The sequence below is a fragment of the Pyrgilauda ruficollis genome, unplaced genomic scaffold (assembly GCF_017590135.1).
Source record: "Pyrgilauda ruficollis isolate IOZ18807 unplaced genomic scaffold, ASM1759013v1 scaffold31, whole genome shotgun sequence".
Taxonomy (NCBI): Eukaryota; Metazoa; Chordata; class Aves; order Passeriformes; family Passeridae; genus Pyrgilauda; species Pyrgilauda ruficollis.
Window position 1 is genome coordinate 7248121 of NW_024524489.1, and position 23851 is coordinate 7271971.

Consider the following 23851-nt stretch of genomic DNA (forward strand, 5'->3'; position numbering starts at 1 on the left):
TCTCAACTGAGATATGATCTGGTAGTTTAAGAACAAATCTATGACTGAAGTACTCACTTGAGCTGAAAAGTTCATCATCATCATCTACAACTATCCATTATAAGGGCCACTGCTGTGACACACAGGATGTCTTTAAATGGATCTCTTTGAATGCACACACAAAAACAGAAGCACACAACTTTACTCTTTGTTTTGGCCAACAAGATACTGAATTAAATTTAAAAAGAAAGTCCAAAAGGCATTTCTAACATTCCTTTACCAATCTAATAGTAGAGGAAAACATTAGGCTGCTATTGTCCCAGCACATATTAAAGACTACATGTAATTAGTGCACTGCAATGAACATAACCTCTCAGAAGAGTTCAATTTTTGTCAAACTTTCCAATGCAAAAATGCAATTCCTTTATTTAAATATTGAACAGATAGCTGCTGGCACACAGTCCTGAGAATACACTGTACAGACACTTTTAGTAAAACATGACAATTTACTTAGCCAGCATGATCTTCCGATTTCTACATTTAAATTATGAAAAAAACCCCACATGATACCAAACTAAAAAATTATGTGCAAAAATGTGCAACGGCAAAAGTCTTGGCATTAATATTTGACCAGACTATATATGAGAAAATTCCTATGCTAACAGGTACTTTGGGTGCCTTTGATTTTTTTGAAAATATGCTATTATATCCCGAGTTCACAAAAATGTCTGACTATACTCAATGGCCCAGCACTAACATTAAGTCCTTTATAAAATGTATAGATGTAAACTGCACACAAGTAAAGTTCTTCATTCTTAATTGGTCTTCCTCCAGTTATGTATTCAATTCACTTTGCATTTCCTTTAAATCACTGGAGACAAAGGTTTCATACTTAAAGAAAAAATACTCCAGTGTTCAGATTCAAATGCTCCTGAAAAAATTTATTTCCAAACCCAGCAGATACATGGTATTAAAGAAACTATGTAAAGAGAGAGAGGAAATAGGGTGAAGCAGCACGAGTGAAAATTCAAAACTTCTCTCAGTGAAGTTTGAGTTTCCAGAATTAAACCTTCCACAAAAAGAGAAAATGAGACAAAAGTGTGGGCAGGACTGTGATGAATGTGCAAAAAACCCAAGGGGGAAAATTCCCAAACAAGCAGTGCTCACTTGATTCTTTTTATATGAGGAAGTAGAAAAGAAAATTGATCATCAGGAGTTCAAAACCAAAAAGCAACCCCTTGTTGTTAAATACAAGGACACTGTGGACACCAATAATTTACATGGCTGCAAGAAATTACCTGGAAAAAAGATGAGAAAAGGAAAAGAGGCACTTGTGGACAAAGGCACAGAGTATCCATTGCTTGGGGGTACCTAACTTCAAGAATCACAAACACAGAAAGCATGTGGTGTTTTCTGGAGGATTGCTATCTGCTTGCCCTGTTTTATACTCCAAAATTGAGCACAGCTGAATAAACCATAACTCACCTACAAGGAGCTTACTCCCATCATGTGGGTGGTATAGTCCTAATGCAGGCTTTGCACGGATTAAAAATTGCAGGATATAAGAGGAATATATTGCAGACAGACTTCTGTTTCTGTTTATATAATATAAATTAATAGAATAATTCTAGTTATAATTCTTCTCAAAATGCCACATAAACAGAATGACTACTGCTCCGAATTTTCAACTGCATTGCATGCTAATTATTATATTTATAAAGATGACAGCCAACTACTGAAGTTGCACTCACAGTATTAAGAGGCAAGTGTAGAAAAAAAAAATAGTAAAGCTGCCAGTAAGCCCAACAAAACACAAGGAAGCTGATTTGATTGGTTCTGTAATTAAAGGAAAACCTGAAGAATTTTGCCTCTGCCTGAAATGCAACATTTCTCCTACATGAGGAGAAACAACTGAAAAGTGACCTCCTGTGTAACAAGTGCTGTGCCCAAACACCATAACAAGCAATTTTATAGATTACATTCAGACTCCCATCTGTCATATAATGCAAAATTATTTCAAATATTTGGTCTGAACTTGGTAATAACCATTTTATACTTGTGCACTTCGCATCATTGCCATTCAGCTGAAATAATAATTTTCCTTCTCCAGCCTTTATTCATTGATAGTGGCAGCAGTGGTATCTGTTCTCTGTACTGTGGTTACACTATGCCAAACTCCAAGCATTTCCCCCAGGAGATGACCAGGCTCACCATATCACAGGGTTTAGCACACCCCTTCTCAAGGTCTTCTTCTTTGCCAGCTTCCATGGTGTGTTCCCAGCGTGTATAAAATTTTGCCAGCACCATGTACACCCCTCTTTTCCACTCAGTACACACAACATCTATCTGATCCTTCCAGATTCATGGGTCTTTCATGCACATGTACCATCTTGTGACAGTAAAGTCTCACGCCATCCTCCTCCTCCTCCTTCCACAGTGTATTAAGTCCTTTGCATTGCAAACTATTTAGCATCAATGACTCTTCTGTTATCCTTAGACTCACCCAATCCTCTCTCAGATGCTCTGCTAGAAAAATTACCTTTAATACCAGCAAACTTCACCAGTTAACACATTTCAAGAAACCATTAAACATGATTAAGCCCAAAAACGTGCTCCAGGACCACCTCCCCAAAACCCCTACAACTTCTCTCCCCTCCCAGTACCACTGCTTCCATCACATCCTCGGTATAAGCATTTTTATTATATTTAAATCCTTACTTCCACACTACACAAATAAGGAAATTGTTTCCTATACACCCCAGGGTCAAATGCTCCATCAACATCACCAACATGAGAAACAGGGATCTAGATGTTTCTAGCAGGGATTGCTGTTAAATAGAACTAGATCCAGCACACACTGAGCAGACAAACCAGGATCAGCCAGCTCAAGAAAAAATCACAGACTACAGAGAACATGACAAATACTCATTAAATAGGAAATTACTATTTTAAACCAAAGAGATTTACAGAGAGTTATAACTATGATTTTGAAAGACATGGCAGAAAAAAGACACCATTTCAAAGAAGTTTTCTCAAGAAAAGCAAATTAAATTCTCCTTACTAGTCCAGCAAATATAAGCTGTTCAGAAGGCAGTGTCAGCCAAGTTTTAGAGTCCTTCCACAATTCACTTCAGCATAACAAACATAAGTCAGAGCAACAGTTCTGAATTTAACATTTGCATTTAGCTTTAAATGCTTATTTCCACAGGGTAATATTTTAGCAAATTATTTTCCCTTCATTTTATTTTGAGAACAGTTTATAATTCCTTTTCTGGAAATTGATGAAGGTGTGATCCTTACCTTCTTTCCCAGACATTATGTGCTAGGTTTTACTAGGTCAGTTAAAGAAAACACAAGCTGTCACTTATGTGACGCTTCTAATGCAAATTAAAGGCCTATTAAAAGGTCACAAATCATAAAAAATATATTCCATTTGATCTCAAGGCAAACATTTAAGGATATTACAAAAAGACAGGATAAAGTGCCCTTTAAAAACTATCAGTTTGATTTTGTGTACCCAAAGCATAAAGTAATTGGTGCGTTAAGCTGGCACAAAAGCATTAGCAACTGGTGTCCATCATACAGTGACCAGGATTTGTGATACTATTCTTTTGTAAAGCAGGTAAACTCAGCTGGAGAAACTGAACTTTTCCTATTAAAACATCTTCCCTTTGTTCTAATTCCAGTGAAACAGATCTCATCTAAAAATTAAAATCTAATTCTATCATTAATACTATACAAGATAAGCATATAGAAATACAGATATAAAAACTGTATAATTATACACAGTCAATGGCTTGAATTGGCTTGAATTTTCTAAATTCAATCATTTCTAGTCAAATGATCACAAGGCAGAAGATAGACAGGAAATGCCCATGTTTTATGTTACCCATCCTTATATTACATGTAATGAAACTACAGTTCATTTCACAATTTTAATAACAAAATGAAAATGAACAAGTCATTCTAACTTGCAACAGCCCAGTACAGTAATTAAACTGCTTTAAAGGACAACATAAGAGGATACCAAAAGCTTCAGCTGTAGTTGCAATACAATGACCTCAATTTCAAACATACACAATAATGAATCACACATACAGATGCCTTTAAAAAGTTAGGTTGAAAAAGAGGATAAACACAAAATAAGGGGAAAGGACAAGATGACAGGAGTAGAAATACAGAAATATAGTCACAGGAAATAGGTACCATTGAATTAAAGGGAAGTGTCCTTAAAAAAAAAAAATAAATATAAGCAATCTATACAGAGATATCTATAATCTGGCATGAGTCCCTCATATCAAGGCCAAAAGAATTATCATATCTAATAAAAAACAAGACTACTGAAATCATATTTCATAGCCAAGACGGACATCCCAAATATTGACTGAAGGGTAAAGTTCCTGTCGCTTTTTTTGGTACATTCACCAAAAATTGAATTGAAAAATTCAGAAGGGAGGAATCTCTTGCACTGTACTATGTAATCTAGACTACAGTACATTATGGCTTTCTTGGCAGATTGCAGTTTTGCCATATTTGAGTATTTTTAAAAATTAGGGCCATTGAATCAATGAAAGGGAACTAGCACAGTTTTGCCAACAATTTAAGAAAATAAGCCTTCCTTAAAAGATGCAAACCTGCTGTACTTTTAGGGGAAGAATGCAAAGCAATCTACCCAAAGCTCAAGAAGCAACCACTGACAATTGCATTTTGCTATCTGATCTGAACCTTAATTTGGATAGTATTTTTTGCATTCTGACAAAAACCTTCATGAAAATACTTTTTGTTAGCTAATATAAAACAATAAAAGAGGAACTATCACAAAGGAGGTATGGTATTTGTTGTATTTGCATACTGTAAGAAATGAGGCAAGTTTTATTTCCTCAGTGGAAAAGCTTTATTTTATTTTTAAAACCTTACTGGGTTTGAAAACATGAGTGTGCAAATGCTGTGTATCATGGCAGCCTTGTCTCTCACCTGAATTCTCAGTGACTCCTGACAGGTACTACTGCACCTCAAAACTATAGATCTACTGGAGGTGATTCATTCCACTATGTAAATGACCTCAAAATAGAGGATTAATGCACTGATATGGTGTAAAACAGAGCACTTTTTAATGACTTACAATGATTGACAAGTGAATAGCACCAGCCATAACAGATGGAGAATAAATCCCCTCTTTCATTCCTAAGCCTTTGAGGCACACAGTACACCAAGTTTCATGATTTCAGAAGTGAAAGAAGACCTCACAATAAGTCTAAATCTAACCATCTGAACAAAAAGCAGACAAGATATTTGAAATATTAATTTAAATGCTTCATTATCATAAACTATCAGGAACACATGAAAAATTTCTTTCAAAAATGCTGTCAAAAAGGACTATGTGACGCGGAAGTAACCTTGAATTTAACATGTACAATACATCCTTTCCTAATGAAAACAAGGTGACAGGTGTATTAAGACCAATAAGATCACTGATAAACAAAAGCTACTTGTTGAAACCAGGACAAACTTTGATATTACTTTACCAAAAGCAATCTATGGCATTTAATGTTTAAATATGTTATTTTATTAATAGAGAAAACCATTACATTTACTGTGTTAAGTAGCTTATACTTAGACAAAACTACAGAGATTTAAACATAAAACCAAATATAACCAAATTCTCTCCCAGGCATATTTCAATTAAGAGTATTAATGACTGTTTAAATTCAGCTAATCAATTTAGGTCTTAAGAGACTAACAACTTGAAAGTAAAATGGCCAAAAGGAAATTCCTCAGGAGGAAACACTCTCAAATTTCCCTGGGTTAGGGATACAGTAAGATACAATTTCCATGGGTTAATAGAATCTTAACCTTAAAATTCTCCTTTGCCTTTCTGTTATGTTCCCTATATATGATTGTAACTCTGGAACCCACCAAGGTCAATCAGACCATGGCCTCCTTCCTTCCACCAGTCCATGTTGGATTTTGCAGCCAAATCTCCACTGACTGAAACCAGAGAAAGAAATAATAAGAGACAGCAAGGTGATCACGTAATTAAAGACTGTTAGAGGCAATTGGCAGGCAGGCTGTTGTAAACCAGCTGAGCACTTCAAACATCTACATTTCAGCTGCTCAAAAGCATGACTCCATACTTAGCACATCATCAGCTGCACTTCTCAATGGAAAAAGCTTTCCTTGCAAAGTTGGGATACGCAACCAAAAAGACAAATAGATCTGTGTTTTCTTATTAAGGGCCAATTAACAACTCAAATGAACACCAGAAAACTGAAACTATATGCTTCTCTTCTTTCACACAGATAATTCTTGGTTATGTGACAGTCTGCCTGAGTATAAGATTTACTGTTTTCCCCAAAATTCAGAGTATCCCTGCAGCACAAAACTAGCAAATTAACCAATTCTGCAGATCAATTGGCATATCAATATTTCAAAGTCTGGTTTTCTCAGTTCTCATCAAAAAGCTGTCACCAGAGGAGCTGCAGAAGCATAAATGACAGGCTGATCCCACTTGGGGGAGAAAAAAAACCAGAAAAAGCGTACAAACAAACAAGCAAACAAACAAACAAAAAGGCAAACAACCCAGACAACTATGGACATGCCATTCCTTTGTGCAAAACATAATGCACAATCGGGTATCCTGACTGGGTTTTTTTAAGTTTCTGGATAGCTTATCTTGTTCCTTAGAGCAACCAAACTTCATATCATGCCTTGAAGATAAGATTTTGAATTCTTTCCCTTGACCAGAAATTCTTCTTGAAAACAAACATCTCCATATTCAACCAGAAAAAACCAAGACAGACAAATCATCACTTTTCAGAAGATTCAAGTATGTTCTTTTCATGAGTCACATCAGCAGCTTTTCTGGCCTGCTACTGTAGAATCATAGAAGCATTTGGGTTGAAAGGGACCCTCACAGGACAACTTCAACTACATGAGGTTGCTCAGAGCTCCATCCACCACCTTGTCAAATCCTTGTGCTGACCATGCCATTATCTGGTCAAAAGTATAAGTCTGATACTGTAACCTGAGCTCAGGAATGCAAATGAAGGAGGATGCTAAGAGACTTCCAAGGGCAGGTAATAAACCAATTTCACTCCTTATAGCATCAAACTGCTTCTTCAGATAATCAAAGGTCTGAGCACCTTTGGATTGCTGCAAATAAGTTGAAACACTGTTCCTGATGTTTTGAAACATAACGCATCTCAGATTTGTTTCCTTATGCTCTGTGAACACAGCAACAAAATAAAAACAACAAGGGGCAATGAAAAACAGTGGAAAACAAAAATAAACTCGCAGCCTTTGACAGTCAAGGGTTTAGAGCAGTGTCTGTTCAGGAAGATATTTTTTAACAGACACATACCATAGAGAAAAGCTGATAATTGAATTAAACACATTCAGAACAAATACTTCAGCCACAGTTTGTCTAGATGTTGCAAATAAGACTTTGAAAGAAATTAAATGTGAATATTTAACAAAAAATTCTACAGAAGCTGACATTTTGAAGATGATTAAGTTCTTGTCTGGTCTGTTTTGGATTAATTAGTCCTAATTATGTTTTCTGTATCTGCATAAAGGCAAAAACTCCAGACATAGAAATTATATTCATGGATGAACTGTTACTAGGCCAGATGCTGCCTGAAACCACAAGTCTTTTGCTGAAAAAGTTCCTGCAAAACAATGAGACTTCTTTCACACAGAAGGAAGTTGTGCTTGAGAAAAGAAAAAAGCAAATGCCCCACAGAATTCTGTCTGAACCCTGTGTTTTTAAGATATTCATACAGCCAAATGCACTTCAGATGGGAATTAGACACCTAAAATATCTTCAAGCACTAACTGATACTTCAGTACCTAAAATAGGGATAACCTGAAACACTAGCCCATTACCCTCCAACAAATAAAACTGAATCTGTACTCTCTTTAACAAGACTCTTGTTGGATGAGACAATCACAGCTGACAAGACATTTTTATGTCCTTCTGGAAAGACTGTAGTGGAAACAGAAGGATATTAAGTTACGTTAGATTGTCAGGGTTCATACTATATCTCAGTAACATTTTCATACTCAGAGGAAAAAGTATGTAACAGAAGAAAAAATCCTGCATAATAAAGTAATCTTTCTATGGACCAAATGGAAAAATCTACAAGAGACAGAAAAAATATCTGGAAGCAACAGAGTTCAGAGTGCTGAAAAATGTGGAATGTGTAAAATTTTCATTAGGAAGTATGTCCTTTAATGTTAAATCTTTGTTACACTTTCAAGACTATTCAACAAGAAGGGAGATTCAACCTGTAAATCAGAGAGCAGCAAACAAGCTCTAAGTGATGTCCACATATTAGAAAAACAAAGTTCTCATTGGCAAAACTGCCTAGCTAAGGTTTAGGGCTGGACATGCTTCAGTGATCTCAGACCTAGGAGGAAGTTAACAAACCTTGGGAAGATGGATGTACCACTTATAGTGGGCCCAGAGAATGCAAAATTTATGGGTCACAAGGACATATGGCAGAAGTTCCAAGATAAGAAAGAAACTAATAAACCAACTCACCAGTTGTGCTGAAATCAGCTTCGACTGGGTAAATGGTTATTTCGGCAGGGGCAGATCACAATCACCAACCCTAGAAATCCACAGACCCAAAAGAAGAGAAAGCCTGAGCATACACACTAATTCACATGGGAAGTGAGAGAATCATTAACCAACAGAAGAGGGAATACCAATTAATACAATAACTAGGTGACTTGTAGCCAGTGTACACTAATTCCTTTGTTTGTTAAAATGTATAAATAGCAACAAGTTCTGACAGCTGGTGTGCTTCATTTGTGAAATACCACCAGGCACCCAGGGTTGTTCAACTCTGAAATAAATGTTCAATGTCTCTCTCTAGTGTGTAATTATTGGTTTGTTGCACACCAGGTAACAGAGCTGATTTTTGTGGACAAGAGCTTTTCACACTTGCATTGGGGGCTTAAACTACCAAAGGCTGAAGAGATGGAACAGACCCAGTCCTTACTTTTGAATGCTGCATTGCCATTCAGAAGATAGACAGACACCTCTTCACTAGTTTTCTAGACAATTAGCATATACATAGTAACCTCCCAATAGAAGAAAATACTGGAAATGGATGTCAAGAAACACTAGACATGCCAGCATTAGGGAAGTTATTGATAAGAAGGTTGAAAGCGGAAAAAGATTTCTCTATGCATAATATTGCTCAAAGAACTAAAAGAGGAACAAGGAAATTTCACTCCCAAGTATGAGAAAATATTTAGTGTATGGACAAGAGGAACAAGAGGTAGGAGAGGAGTAAAAAAAAATATTTCAAAAGATGGAAATTTGGTTTGGGCTTACTAGTTATATTTCCTTAAAAGGTAAAGGAATAAGCACAGGTGAGTATTTAGCTTGCAATGTTTTGGATGAAAAGTGGTTACATGAACACCCTTCTTGTTCTATAGACTGGCTCCCTTAAAAATACTTACGATAAACAGATCAGCTAAGGCAGAACGCTAACAGCTGAAAACAATACCATGGTGTCTAATTGTGACCAACAATTCCAGGGTTAAAAAAAAAAAGTGTTCCAAGAAAACAACTTTGAAATGTTTGAGATTCTCACTGAAGTGACAGCCTACATATTAAAGTAGGAAAAACTCTTTTGCTCTGTATTGTATCAGTGAAGCTGCTCCTCTTCTTAGTGGATGTCTGTTTAAAAAGCTTCAGTTTTTTATAAAGCTGCATATACAATATCAAATTTCTACCCCATGTTTTATCTCAGTTTGACACAGGTATGGCTTCTGGAATATCAAAATAAATTTTCAATCACTAGCCTCAATAGTAGTACATGCTATTTGGGAGGCAATGCTAAGAGACCAGGAGATCTGGAACACACCATCAGTGGAGGTGTTTGCTTTATAACTAGTGCACATGCCAAAGTTACGTTTGGGACTATCCTGGAACTTCAATAAACCATTTCTGAAAATTAAAAATAATGCTCTTTTATAGGCAATAAATTATTTATATAGCCATCAAGTACGAAAGGGGATATTGATTTACTTGCGCATATAGATGCTGGGTAAGGCACAAACTCTTACTGTGTCCTCTCCTTCTAGATAACAGAACAAAGAATTAACACTATACTATTGGCTGTACTGGTTTCAGTGCATTTCAAACAAAAAGTTTAGTAGAGGTAAGACACTTCATTCTTCTGAGACAAAGAAACTTCTACTATCCAAAACTACCAAGAGAACCACCACTGCAGAAACTTCCTAAGCAGTTTTCCCCCCATTTCCCAGAGCATTAGATCACAGCACCCTCATCAAGCAAGAGATGCCAACTGAAGAGTCTGCAAAAAGCAAGATCAGAAGACTGCAGTTTTGTTGTGAGCAGCTCACTGTGAAAATGCAGGTGCTCCTGCAGCAGCCCAGAGAGGCATCAATTGCTCTCTGCAATGAACACCAGCCAAAAAGGCCAATGAAGAATGTAGAACTGCTTAAATGAGCAACTGCTAAGACAGTGAAGCTAAAATGATGGAAAATGAATGATGTAAAGAATAAGGAAATTACAGGAGCAGTTCTCAGTCTCATGAGGTCAGCTTACCCTCTCAATTTTTCGTTATTTCTCTTTCCCTCTCGGAACAGATTGCCACGTGCTCACTGCTGACATACAGCTGGCTACTAATATACAGAAACCCTACTATTGTGGTGGCACCCCAAAGCACCTCTACATTTAATGTGCTGCAAGGATTTCTCTAAGAAGCCTTAGCATATCCAATTTTTCAGGAAACTTGGCCTTCATTCCTGGAATTCCAACAACAAACTTAAGCTGAAATGGCTGCTCCTTAACACCTCAGACTTTTTTGCACAGACAGAACTACTTCTGACATCTGAGAAAAATCCCCTGAATAGAGTTGCAGGATTTGGCTAATTGTAAGCAGAGGTTACTATTTTGGCTTTCTGGACACTAGTCTGTAAAATCCTGTTTTCCAGTGGCTTATAAAACTTAAACCATCAAAGCTTCTATTTTTCATGCTGGAGCATCTGCTGCAGGCTGGTTCCCATCCCCACTAGCCTGATCTAAGGGAAAGCTATTCTTCTGTTCCAATAAGTAAGGCACCCAGAGCAAATTTGGTTTGTCCCAAGTGAAAGAGGCCTCAGAGTCTCCTACGTGTGAACACACTGAGGACACACAAAGGGCAAGTAAGTCTGCATACAGCAACACTGACATTTGGGGCAGAGAACAAAGCTTTTCTTGCCATTACTGAGCTACTGAGCAGGAGATATTATACCTCCCAGCTGGGAAACAGCAACTCCACCCTCAGTATTCTTCATGCTGATAGCTAAAAAGGGGAAAAGGCCTGGTTGGAAGACAAAGAGACAGGCTATTTTCATTCATCTCTTCTTCCATATGCATTACGAAACAGCCTTTAATTACATGACAATGTATTTTCTACAGGACCTGTAAATAATTTATTTCATAGACTTTATTCTGGGAATGAATCAAGAAAGCAGTGGACTATTATCTACAGGACTCCTACCTTATTTGTTGCTAAAGCTGGATGATAAATGAGTCAGGAAATTATAGAGAGAAAAAAACTCCTAGGCTCATAGCAAACACATTTATTAATTTTAAAAGCTATTTTGCTATTTTTTTGCACGTTTCTGGGGCAATAGGAGAATGAAGTGCTTCACTTATCTAGAGTTCTGCTTACCTAGATATTCATCTCTACTTCTGTAGAGATTATTCTAAAGTAACAGATTGCTTTAAATCTGTGAATTCCTGCCTCTGGATCAACATGTAACCCATGCTATTGAACGGAATTGGAGGAGGAAGAAGGACTATGCATACTAGCAAGCAACAACCACCAAGGAGAAAAAACAGACTTCAGGACTAGCAACACAACAGTGAAGACTTTTGCAGAGGAATATGCATAATTAGATGCACATCCTTGACTGGTTGCAACACCACAGGCTGTGCTGCCACCTGTGTTTAAGACTGTGAATCGAGGCTAATGCCCAGCTGCCATTTAAGATGCAAAGTCAGATGCACAACAGTACGATACACTCAAAGGTATCAGAATCACACAGCATTAAACTCCTAAATATACTGCTAAAACCACCAGCAGAAAAAAATGGTTCCAGCATTTCATATCACTTTGTCATTAGAAACAGCTCCTTTGTGAGGAAGATATAAATTTGGGGTTCATCCAAACTGTTGATGTTGGAATACTTCTTTCCCATCCCATAGCCAAATCTAAAGAGAAATTTGCATTTTTTCTCTCTCTTAATACTTCTCTGCTGATCCTTTGGGAGAAACAGTTTTTAGGATGTATTTCTTCTTCTTTCAGGAGCTTCCACTGATTTCAATTTAGACCACCTTCCTGGCACAAGATAATTAATAGGAAAGTAGAACAAATACCCAGGAGGAGCTGTAGAAAGGATTTCAAAAGCAACCCATTTTGACTCCCTTTCATTTGAAAACCACTACAAGCTCTAGTGATGCATTAAAGCTAAGCATGGCCTGAATAAACTACAAATGCAGGGTCCCACTTGGAAGGAGGAGGAGGGCAGTGAAATATTTGGTAATATGGCTACTCCTAGACACTGGAGGGCTCTTTTGAAATGCACAGCCTTATCAACCAAACTGTTCAACCCTGGCTTAATCAGTACTTGGTGAGCTCAGAAACTGTAGCCCCCAGTTGTGCTTCTCTTATGGCCCAGCTGGTGACAAGTGGAAAAAACAGTTTAAAATTGAAACAAAAACCAATCAGTAGCATTAGGCATCTCTTGATCATAACTTTCTAGCAGAAACTGAAAGTGAAAAGTGGTCAGTCCACCACAAAGGCATCACAAGCAGCTATAGCATCTGCAAGAGAAAAAGGAGAGTTCTTAATCAGATGAACACAGGTGGCAGAAAGACTTGAAAGCAGACAATTACTCCTTTTGAAATCTACTTTTGACTGCTGCACTCAGCATTCCTCAGGTGGCTGGGACCCTTTCAATACTGCTTCTGTGAGGAAAAGAGCTACAGTAGGTAAGTAGCACCAGTTCCCAGTCCAGTACTTTTTTCATGCTCTAACAACAGCAAACCAAGGCTGAGACAGACAAACTTACTTAGGTAAAGTAATAATCATCACTTAATAATGGTATCTGTTCAGTCATATACTATGAAAAAAAAAAGGTCTCTAAGGTAAAACAAATCATATTTGGATAATCTCTATCCAAACTCAAATTCCAAAGAAGAAATCTTCTGACCAGAATAGATGATGTTTTAACCATAACCACTGTTAGTAACTGCTACACTTGGGAAATAAATGCACAAGGCCAGGTGTAATAAAACAAATCCTAATAAAATTGAGAGCTAAACTTGATATTACTCATCACTGCTCATGAGGCAGGTGCTGTGGGTAAATAATGTAAAAGGACCAAGAACAGTAAACACTTCTTTGCTAGACAACTTTCTTTAAAAAGATGAAAAAACCAAACAAACTTATTAAATTTCCATGTACTGAAACTCAATTATAAATCTACAGAAGTTATTAATCAAGAGAAAAATGTTAAAAGAACTAGTTATAAATAGAAACTGCATATCATTGCCACTGGTGTTTCAACTGCAATATCCAGTGAAAGTGGATTAGTGGATTAGCAGAAGTGGCCTGGTGAAAGATCTCAATGTCCAAAAGCCTGTTTGCCTTCTCAACCGTATTACCTGAGAAAATAAAAGATATTGCCTCTCTCGGAAACATCTCTGAAATATCAAGGATACAAACTTAAGAAAATAAATATATTTTAAAGGCTTTGGCTAAATTTCTCAAACATTCTAGATACACTGTCAGTTGAAAAAGAGGGTTGAAAAATGCACTGAAAAGTAACTGCAATAAATCTTAATGAATATAATCACTGTGCAGTGCATTACAACTGTGAACTGTTGTTTAGAAGTATTTTTGTCAGAACAGTTCCTCAGGTTCTTCAGGACTTGCTCCCAAAGCAATGTTCTGGCATTCTCATAAACTTATTTTAGCGGATGCAAACAGCAATGAAATTCAAGATATTGCAAATCATTCTCCCTCAAAATATCTGAATTAAGACCAAATTAAGCATGCAGAAGAATTTGATTATTGTATCTGCAGTGACATCTAGTGCAAGAAATCAAAACCACAGTTAAACAGGCTTCTAGACAAAAGATGCTATTTTCATTTATTGAGTGATTAGTGACCAAGAAAAACAAGAATAATTAACATCATCCCTCTTAAAACTTTCATAATATCTTTTCCTCTGCACAGTACTCACAAGCCAGCTGAAGGCAATTCTATTAAACATAATATGTTAATAGGAGACTACTTAATGTGAATGTCCATTTTTCTTTTCATATAAATTCAGTTTGATAAATGAACATATATTGCATAATTGCTGGAGGACAATTGTTGAGAATACCAATATCCCTAGGAACAGAGTTGGTACTCGGTGTATTCTATGAACTTTTCTAACATAAAACAAATTCAGCAGTAACATCTGACTTAAACTCTTTCTGCCAGCTTCACAGCTGTGCAATCCTGTGTTAATTTTGCAGAGATGTTTAAACCTCTTAAAAATTCAAGCAGATGACAGCTTTTAGAAAGGATACAAAAACTGGAAGCATGCAATAAGAGTCTTCTAATACAAACAGATGATAAAAGAAGTTATACAATATCAAATAAGTTTGTTCAAGTCGAAGTACAGATGTAATTCTCCCTTTAGAAATAGACCAATATGCTTCAAACACTGCCGACAACAGACATTATAACCAAAATGCAACACCAATATGTCTAACTATCAACAAGTTTACAAAAATTTTTCACTTACTGAAACAGAAAAAACCTTAGAAACAATTCCTGCCAAACATACAAATAAACACATATGCCAAACCTGTGAATGGCTTAAATGCAGTATCATGTAGATATTGTTTTATATACAGATGCACACCAGTCTTGTAACACCTTTTTTTTTATTTGACCTGTAAATAGAACCAATTTTAGAACCTGTTCTCCACAGGCATGTGATCAGACGTCTTTGTAACCCACTTCTAAAGGGCGGGATTAAAGCCTATTTACTTTTTAGAAGTCCTAGAGTTTGTTTTTCAGAAGCCCAAGAGCTTCTACAACTCCTCTACCCTGCTGCCATCAAAAGTGGAAGTAGACACTAGAATTTTAGGTGAAAGCAGAAGGTGCTAATTGACAGCACTTCTCACCTGAGGAGTGAGCTTGTTACAGCAATGATATGAAAGAATGAAGAAAACAAATGCTCAGCAAAGCGCAACACACTGGGGTAGAACACAACACAAATGAGAAGAGGAAAAGCAGACAAGTGGGTCACAGTTAACAGGTAGTAACAACAAGACATAAAACAGCAAAATGGTGATGTATGCCCAGCGTTTCAGGCAGAAGAACTGAGACAATAGTGTTTTAATACTATTCAGCAAATGTGGCTTAAAGATTATCTGGCTATGAAAATAAATGTAGACAAATGCAACATTTATATAGAACACAACAAACTGCTCTTGACAGGGTTCACTATGGTATGCAAGCCACCATGGAAAGCAAACTGTTAAAATAAAATATATTTGCTTGTGTCACCCTAATCTACACCTCATAATGAGCAACACAGCTGCTCTGAGTTTTGGTCTCCTAGTGTCTTTGCTGCATATAGCCAAGACTCCTAAAGAAAGAAAATTCCCCTGCGTAGATGAGTATGTCCACCAAAATAATTGGTATTAATATGTATTTATTCATCGTGGCAAGTCAAGGGTATTTAATTTTCCCCAAAAAGAGGCATGATATAACATAAACAGCACAAAAAAGAAAAAGAATAATCAAATCATCAGTAAACAATGTTCAATAACGTATTTGCACACCATGTGGTAAAGTGCTGCAGCGGAATTATTGATGCAAGTGAGGTGGTGTCACTAAATCCAACAGGACAAAGCCAGCTGAAGTAGTGACAAGTTAAACTATTGATCACACGAATTAGGCACACACACACACAAAAAACCCCTTGTCCTTTAATAGACTCTGATGATAGATCCCTCTACATCCTTTGACATCAGCTGACTATCAACACACAAAGCTAATGACATGGCTAGAATCAAACAGGATAAGCAAATAAAAGGGAACTTTAAATCTACTTCAAACTAAAAATAATTTTTAAAACAGCATTCAAATACCTTTACACTAGCTACAAATGACATACATTAAAAAGGCAAAAGCTCAAAGTCATACCAATTTCTACATAAACAGAAAAAGAGAGAGAAATTTAAAAGAAAGTTGGGAAGAAAAACCAGCAGAGAATCATATAAAGGAGTGCACATTTTAAAAAGATTAATCTAAAAGCTGCCAAAGGTTAGAGAAAAAAAATGAAACACGCACAAAGGATGACAAAAAAAAAGGTGACACTTAAAAAAAAAAAATCATCTCTGGAGAATGACAACATATGCAGTCAAATAAAGCAGTCACATCAAAAGAAGTTTCATACCAATTCATTAAATTACCAATTAAGAGAAAAAATCAAAAGTTGGATAGGTTAGCCTAACATCTTGGATCCCGTAATTGATCTTTAGCAGAACAGTACAAAAAGGACTAAACTAAGGAAAAGAGCAAACAGGATTTCTTCCCTCCTCCTCTTCTTTTTGGGAATGTATATGAAAGAACATTAGAAGAAGGCAAAAAAAAATTCACACAATGATCCAATGAGCTTGAGATGAAAGCGAAATGCTCCAGTTAAATGCTGAGGTCGCAAGACATCTGAAGACAGAGAAGCAATGTAAAGCAACACTGCTCTGTAAGGTGCAACTCTTTGATGACATTTAGAGAAATAACCCAAAGCCTGTGGACTTAAAACCAAACACTACCACTTTGGGCTCTGATGCAGTATTTTACCAATGGTGAAGCATCGTCCACATATTTATTAAATTTATTAAGCATTCAAATATCCTTGCTTTTATTAAAAACAAGGACAGGTGACACTGTAATACTAAGGTTAGAGTGTCAGTTTGTATTACAGTGAGAAGATCAAGGATGAAAACAAACATCACTACTATAAGCAAGCTTGGCACTTCAGGCAGAACAACACCAAGAACCTGCCATGCTACACAATATACAGAATCAGCACAAAATTAAACCCTGATGTATGCAGTGTCCTAAGCTTTGAATAGAGAAAATGAGAAGATATGGGCTTTAGGTGTGAGTTGACAATAATTCAGACTCCAGAGGAAGCCACCTACAGTCACCCTCCAAAAGGATTCTTCCAAAAGCACAAAAGAAAAGGAGCACACTACCAGTGCTACCAACCCCCAGCCCAAGATCTGTCCAACCTATCATCAACAGAATGAGAGACTACACAAGATGTTCACAGCTGATAGTGGCATTCAGCACTGCACATTACCCCAAACCCAAAACTGACAACATTTGCAAATAGGATAGTTCAACATACTCAGTCTAAAGATGGAAAAACATAACTTCAGGTTAAGTATGCACAAATGTCAAAAGGGATAAAAGCTACCAACAGAAACAAGGAAGAATACTGGGATGCACATGTCAGCTGCACATATGGCACAGTGCTGACTAGAAAAATTGAATTTCAAGCTGCCAAATACTTTTTATCAAAACCTGCCTTCACATGGATTTTTCTGTTCCTTGGTACTTTCTAGCTGGAAAGTAAAAATGGAAAGCTGTATTTTCCATTCTCTGTGAATTATTTTCAAGGTAGCATTCAGATGCTGCTGGTCTAATTTTAAACAAGGTTCAAAATAACAGGCAAGGGGAAAAAAATTTCAGGAAATATTCCTTGCAAAACACTGTTTATTTGTCAGGCATCTTTGCCTGATGAAAGCACTGTATTCACTGAAAACCAGGTAACTTTTTCCAGAAATTATCTGTTGATCTAGTGGAAGACACCAGCATGCCCCATGATTCTTACTTGTATTTTACAAGGATTATGCAAAATCCTTTCAATTATTTTGGATTTAAACATTAACAGATTTTCCCATCAGCCTGTGAGAACAATTCAAAATCATGTGAACTTTAATATTTAGAATTTAGTACAAAAAAGAATAACTACATACAATAAAGTAGGGAATCCCATTCAGCTACAAACAAGTGCACTTGCATCTTGCAGGCATAAGATGCAATAAGATGCAATGCCTGTAAGATTTGAAGCAAAACGTGTTAGAAACTGAAAAGCAAATGGTTTTTAATTCTCCAAGCCTGTTGCAGGCCAGGAGTTGGAAGGCACCAGCTATCTCAGGATAGCAAAGCCAGGGGAGGCAAGGGAAAGAAAGTTTTAAATATAATACAAACATGAAGTTCTAAGTACCTTAATGAAGAATGTCCTGAAAATTACTGAATTATGGCATGGGGAAAGTGGCAGGTGTGACTTCAGTGATGTGGACATACAAAGACAATCTCACTTCTCAGAGTGCCAAGACAATCTGTTTTTACAAATTACAACATGTATGGTCTCTGTGTGCAAGGGAGGGACATAAATGACAAAACAAAAACCCCAGTGAACTCACAGAGAATCCATAACAAAAAACACCACTGCTCTTTAAAGTTTAAAATCTGCTTTCAGTGATTCAGCCTGGCAAACTTCCAGAAAGTCCTTTCCCACTCATATGCTGTCAGCGATTTCACAAATCATTAAACAAGAAGTGAATAAAAATATGGATACCTTCAGTGAAATGGCATAAAATAGAACAGTACAACTAAGAAATCTGTTGCAGATTTTCAGGGTGTTTGGGACAAAGAAAGTTTAATTCACTGCCTTTAACCCAAAAGTGGAATATAAAGTATATTCATACACTCAAATACCATTCTATGAGAGTGCAGTTCATACAGAAGCTGCAAGAATCATGCTGAAAAACTCAGTATTAGAAAATCAGAAATTACAGCTTCTGTGTTTAAGTCCTTTAGATTCGAGTGTTTACAAAGGCAGTTTTCCCTTGTTTATATGTGCTGTTCAGTTAACATCTCCTCTGATTCTACAATTTATGTGCATGAATCAGTGCATTTCCAACACAGAGCTTTCAAAATTTCCCACATGCAACATAATGTTCACTTCCACAACTGACCAAAATTCACAAACGCTATATGTGACAATGGACTTCCCTATCCACACGTGAACAAAGAGAGAATTAACAAAGTTTTATGTATGCATAGATGCTTCAAAATAACAAAATAACATAAAGATGTAGCCAAACATCTCTGACGAATATGCAATTAATAATTCCCAGTTCAGTATCCAGCTAGACATTAAACAGTCCATTCTGTCATGCCAACTGCTAAGTAGTTACCAACCCTGCTCCATTCTCTCTGCTATATGTGCTTTACTTTTATTTTTAAGCACAGAGCCATTCAACTCATGTGGAAGTCACATCAAAGACAGTGGTGGACTTGAAGAAAAAAAATTAAGAAACCAGAAAAATGATAAAAGAAAAATCAAGTTTGAGATCAGTGATATGGAGAATCAAAAAATTACTTCTAAATGCTAGCTTGAATTGCACTACAAACAAGTTATGTTCAGCAAATCCTGAAAAATTAAGCTTAATTTTCAAAATCTTTATTTAACAGAAGTTAAAACATTTGGCAACAAAAATATCAGTTAACATGTTAAAAAACAACTTGTGGGAATTATTCCTCTGTGTATGTGTGCATGCACACATGTGCTTGTACAAATGCATGGAATCATCAAGTAGCCTGTTAAAATATAACCTCAGACTGCCGCCTTATTCATGCACCAAATACCAATATAAAATCTCACCAGAAAAATGGAAAATCCATATCTACTATACACTACATCCACTGAGATACCCAATGTAAGATAATAAGTGATTATTCACAGGTCTTGTTGATACCACACAATTACCAAGGATATGAGGGATCCACTTGTCCCTGGCCCAGGCTTTCTGCATTTGTAAATCAATAAAACCATTCAGCAATTTAAAGATTTGTTAGAGAGAAACTGTTTTGCACTGTGGGGTCACTATGGTGAATAACACAAGAAGCTGAGCGAAAGAAGATGACTTAGAAAAAGAACTTTTTTTTTTTTTTTTAAGGAAAAAAATAAGGCTAGGTCAAATGGCAAGAAGAAATTTAATTTGCCTTACTTTCAGAATATCTTGAGTCTCATTCCACTTGTTAGTCCACTCTTTGGTCAGTTCTTGTACCTATGAAAGAAAACAAATTTTGAAGAAAATCACATCTCTTCCAAAGTTCTTGATAAATGCATTCTCAAAGAAGTACTAAGTATTTGTGAAATTCTTTGTGACATTTAATACTTAAGCATTTAGAAGAGCACTGATGCTCCTGCAATAATTGCCATATCTGCAATACTTCTCCCTCAAAACAAAATTCTATTTACACTGTAAGAAGAAAGGAAAATCTGGGATAATTACTTCAAATAATTGTCTACCTTCAAGCAGTTTCACAAAGTGCTTTACTCCTACAAAGTTTACTGCCACAGACTGATCCCTTAGCTATAACAGGACAGCTCCTTTCCCAAGGCACAGGTTAAGGCAAAAATCCCCTCCAGAGGGTGGCATGCAGAGGAAGAGGCAGACTAGCAAGCTTCAGCAGCAAACTAGAGCAAAATTTGCTGCAACTTAGAAACTACCCACTTCATTGTCATCTGCACAGGAGTGAGAAGATGCTTGCAAAGGCGTTACAGACAGGGAGAGTGCTGGGAATAAAATCATTTAGGTGGGAAAAGACCTTAAGATCATCAAGTCCAGCTGTTAACCCGGCACTGCCAAGCCACTGCTGAACCACATCCCTCTGAAGTGCCACATTTATAGGTTTTTTAAATATCTCTAGAGATGGAGAATCAATCACTTCCCTGAGCAGCTTTTTCCAATGCTTGACAACCCTTTCATTAAGGATTTTTTCCTAATATCCTAATGCTCCCCTGAAGCAACCTGAGGCCATTTCCTTTAGTCCTATCACCTTTTACCTGGGAGAAAACTGAGCCCCAGCTGGCTACAGCCTCCTTTCAGGTAGTTGTACAAAGAGAGGTTACCCCTGAGCCTCCCTTTTTCCAGGTTAAACAACCACAGCTCCCTCAGCCACTCCTCCCTCACACTTGTGCTCCGGATACTTCCCCAACCCTCAATGTCCTTCTCTGGACTCACTGCAGCACCTCAGTGTCCTTTTTGAAATGAGAGGACCAGAACTGAACACAGCACTCGAGGTGTGGCCCCACCAGTGCCAAGTGCAGAGGAAGAATCACTTCCCTGCTCCTGCTGGCCTCACTAGTGCTGACACAGGCCAGGTGCCACTGGCTTTCTTGGCTCCCTGGGCACATGCTCGTTCATGTTTAGCTGCTGTCAACCAGCACTCCCGGGTGCTTTTCAACTGGGCACATTTCAGTTCCTTTTCCTCCAGGCTGTGGTGCTGCCTGGTGTTGTGAGCCAAGGGCAGGACCTGGCACTTCGCCTTACTGAACACAATGCCACTGGCCCTGGCCCATCGATCCAGCCTGGCCAGATCCCTCTGCAGAGCCTTCCTGCCCTCCAGCAGATCAACACAGCCAGACCTTAGTGCCATCTGCAACCTGACTGAGGGTGCACTTGTCCCCCTCATCAGATCATCAACAAAGATATTACAGAGGACTAGCCCAAATACTGAGCCCTGGGGAGCACCGCTGGTGCCTGGCTGCCAACTGGATTTAACTCCATCACTCTTCTTGGTTCAGCCATCCAGATATTCTTCTGAAACAAAGCACCTGTGCAAGCCATGAACAGACAGTTCCACCAAGAGAATGCTGGGGAAGACAGCATCAAAGGCTTTCCTAAAGTCCAGGTAAACAATATTCACAGCCTTTTCCTCACCAAAAACCAGGTCATCCTCTCATAGAAAGAGATGATGCTGGTCAAGCAGGATCTGCCTTTCCTAAACCAAGCTGATGGGCCCTGATTCCCCTGGTTGTTCTGTACATGCTGTGTGACTGGACTCAAGGTGACCCACTCCATGACCTCCCCCAAACTGAGGTCAGGCCAACAGAATGCTTAGGATTTGTCCTTCCTTTCCTGATCAAGCTGTTGTCCACCTCTTTAGGTAAATTTCATACAATGCCATTGCACAAAGAAAGAAGTCTTCAATGCAGTTGCTCCAAACATCTGCCCTTTTGCCACCTGCAGCTATTTTTTTGGTCTTTGCAGATCAGTTCCAAATTAATCCATGACAGCTTCAGAAACTTTTCTCATCTCTACCTGCATCTCAAGGTTTCAACACAGACAAGTAAGCACACTTTTCAATGCATTACTATAATTCCTAGTGCTGCTAACTGGAACATTAAAACCATAAATTTCAAAAGATTAAATAAAAACATGAAGGAAGTCTATCACAGCTCTATTCACCATACCGGAACAATTTGTATTGCTCAGAAACACTTCATTTCTTTTTTAATTAAATCTTTTAAATGAAACATTTTTAAATTAAACTACTCCAAATTATTCTTACATAAGGTAAATCAACTCATTAAAGAAAGTCACCATATACTTGTCAGGCAATACAAATATGGTGATAAAGTCTTTAAATCTATACAAACAAATTAGTTATTACACTCATTCAATTATAAAAAAGCTATAACCACTGCAACATCTACCAAGAATTTTCAGTAATTATGTCTGTTGTAATTATCATGAATAGTAATCACATAACCTTTTAACAAGGCTGACAAAGGTAATAAAATACACTTGATAAACATCCCATACAGCAGAGCCAACACTTCTGAGCACAATAAGCAATGGTTACTGTCAGAACATGAATAACATATTCTAATTAGCCTACAGTCAGCAATTTACCTTACTGAGCTACTCTTAGATAAAAGCTTTTTGTTTGTACTCAAAAAGACTAAGGATATAAATAAAACAGGATTCTCAAAGCAAGACATAAATTTTCTAATTCTAAAGGTCGAAGCAGTACTAGTGTAAACCCAACCATTTAAATCAGCTAAGGAGCCAGTTGTTTTGAAGGCATTGTATCTACATATGATTGGCATCTTTTGGGAGTATTCAGAACTAAATATTTGCTGCCATGTAGTTGAATAATTCAAATATTTCCCTCTTGCTTCTTCCAAAGTATGACTTTTACTCTTTTTTTTGAACCAATTTGCAACAGCTTTCAAAGCAAGTTAATACACAGGAAAAAACTAATGCAGAATGATACAATAAAAAATGAAAGACTGCTAGTCAGAGAAATGATAGTACCATTACATCTAGATTCTTCTGGATGCTGTGAGTTATCCAAACTGTCTGGAAATTTTTTCCAGCCTCTACATTTGGCTGGATTATTGAAAAAACTTGGTGACAAGCACACTGTGAAGTACACCTAGACCTAAGACCCTCCCCCAGAAAGATAGCTAATTAGGCACTTAATGTCAGTATTGAAATCTGGTGTGTACAAATATATTTTCTCAAAACCTACCCCACAAGTTATAAATTACTTCAAAGCACAGAAGAGGTGACCATTGTCCCCATAATCTTTTGATGTTTTTTCTACACACTGAATATTTTGTTACTGTGATTTAGTGGCTTTTCCCTCTCTAGTCTATTTACAAACATACTTTTTCAGTAAGGCAAGCTGGTCGGGGAACAAGTCTTTTCATTTCATTTTCATACACAGAACTGCTACATAAATATAAAAGATGTATTTTGTTCTTAGTTACAATGTTATATCAGTAGGATAATAAAATTACTAATTCACACACCTACTCTTTTTTTTTTTTTGTAAAGCATCAAGGCAATGCTGCTAGTCAGAAAAAAACTTAGTTGTGAAAAGAAAGTTGTGATAAGAAAAAAAATCCTGAAAATTCCGAGTACTCCTGCATCCAGACCACCCACCTTTCCTTTTCTTTGATGTTT

At 37.1% G+C, this 23851-nt stretch overlaps 1 protein-coding gene across 1 annotated transcript in view; it reads right to left on the minus strand.

Annotated features, from left to right (window-relative positions):
* KIF16B (kinesin family member 16B) overlaps nt 1-23851 on the minus strand; it is a 134108-nt gene that overhangs the window by 77255 nt on the left and 33002 nt on the right. The window contains exon 12 of the mRNA XM_041473931.1: nt 20099-20158. Coding sequence (XP_041329865.1) covers nt 20099-20158 — 60 coding nt within the window. The remainder of the gene's footprint in view (nt 1-20098; nt 20159-23851) is intronic.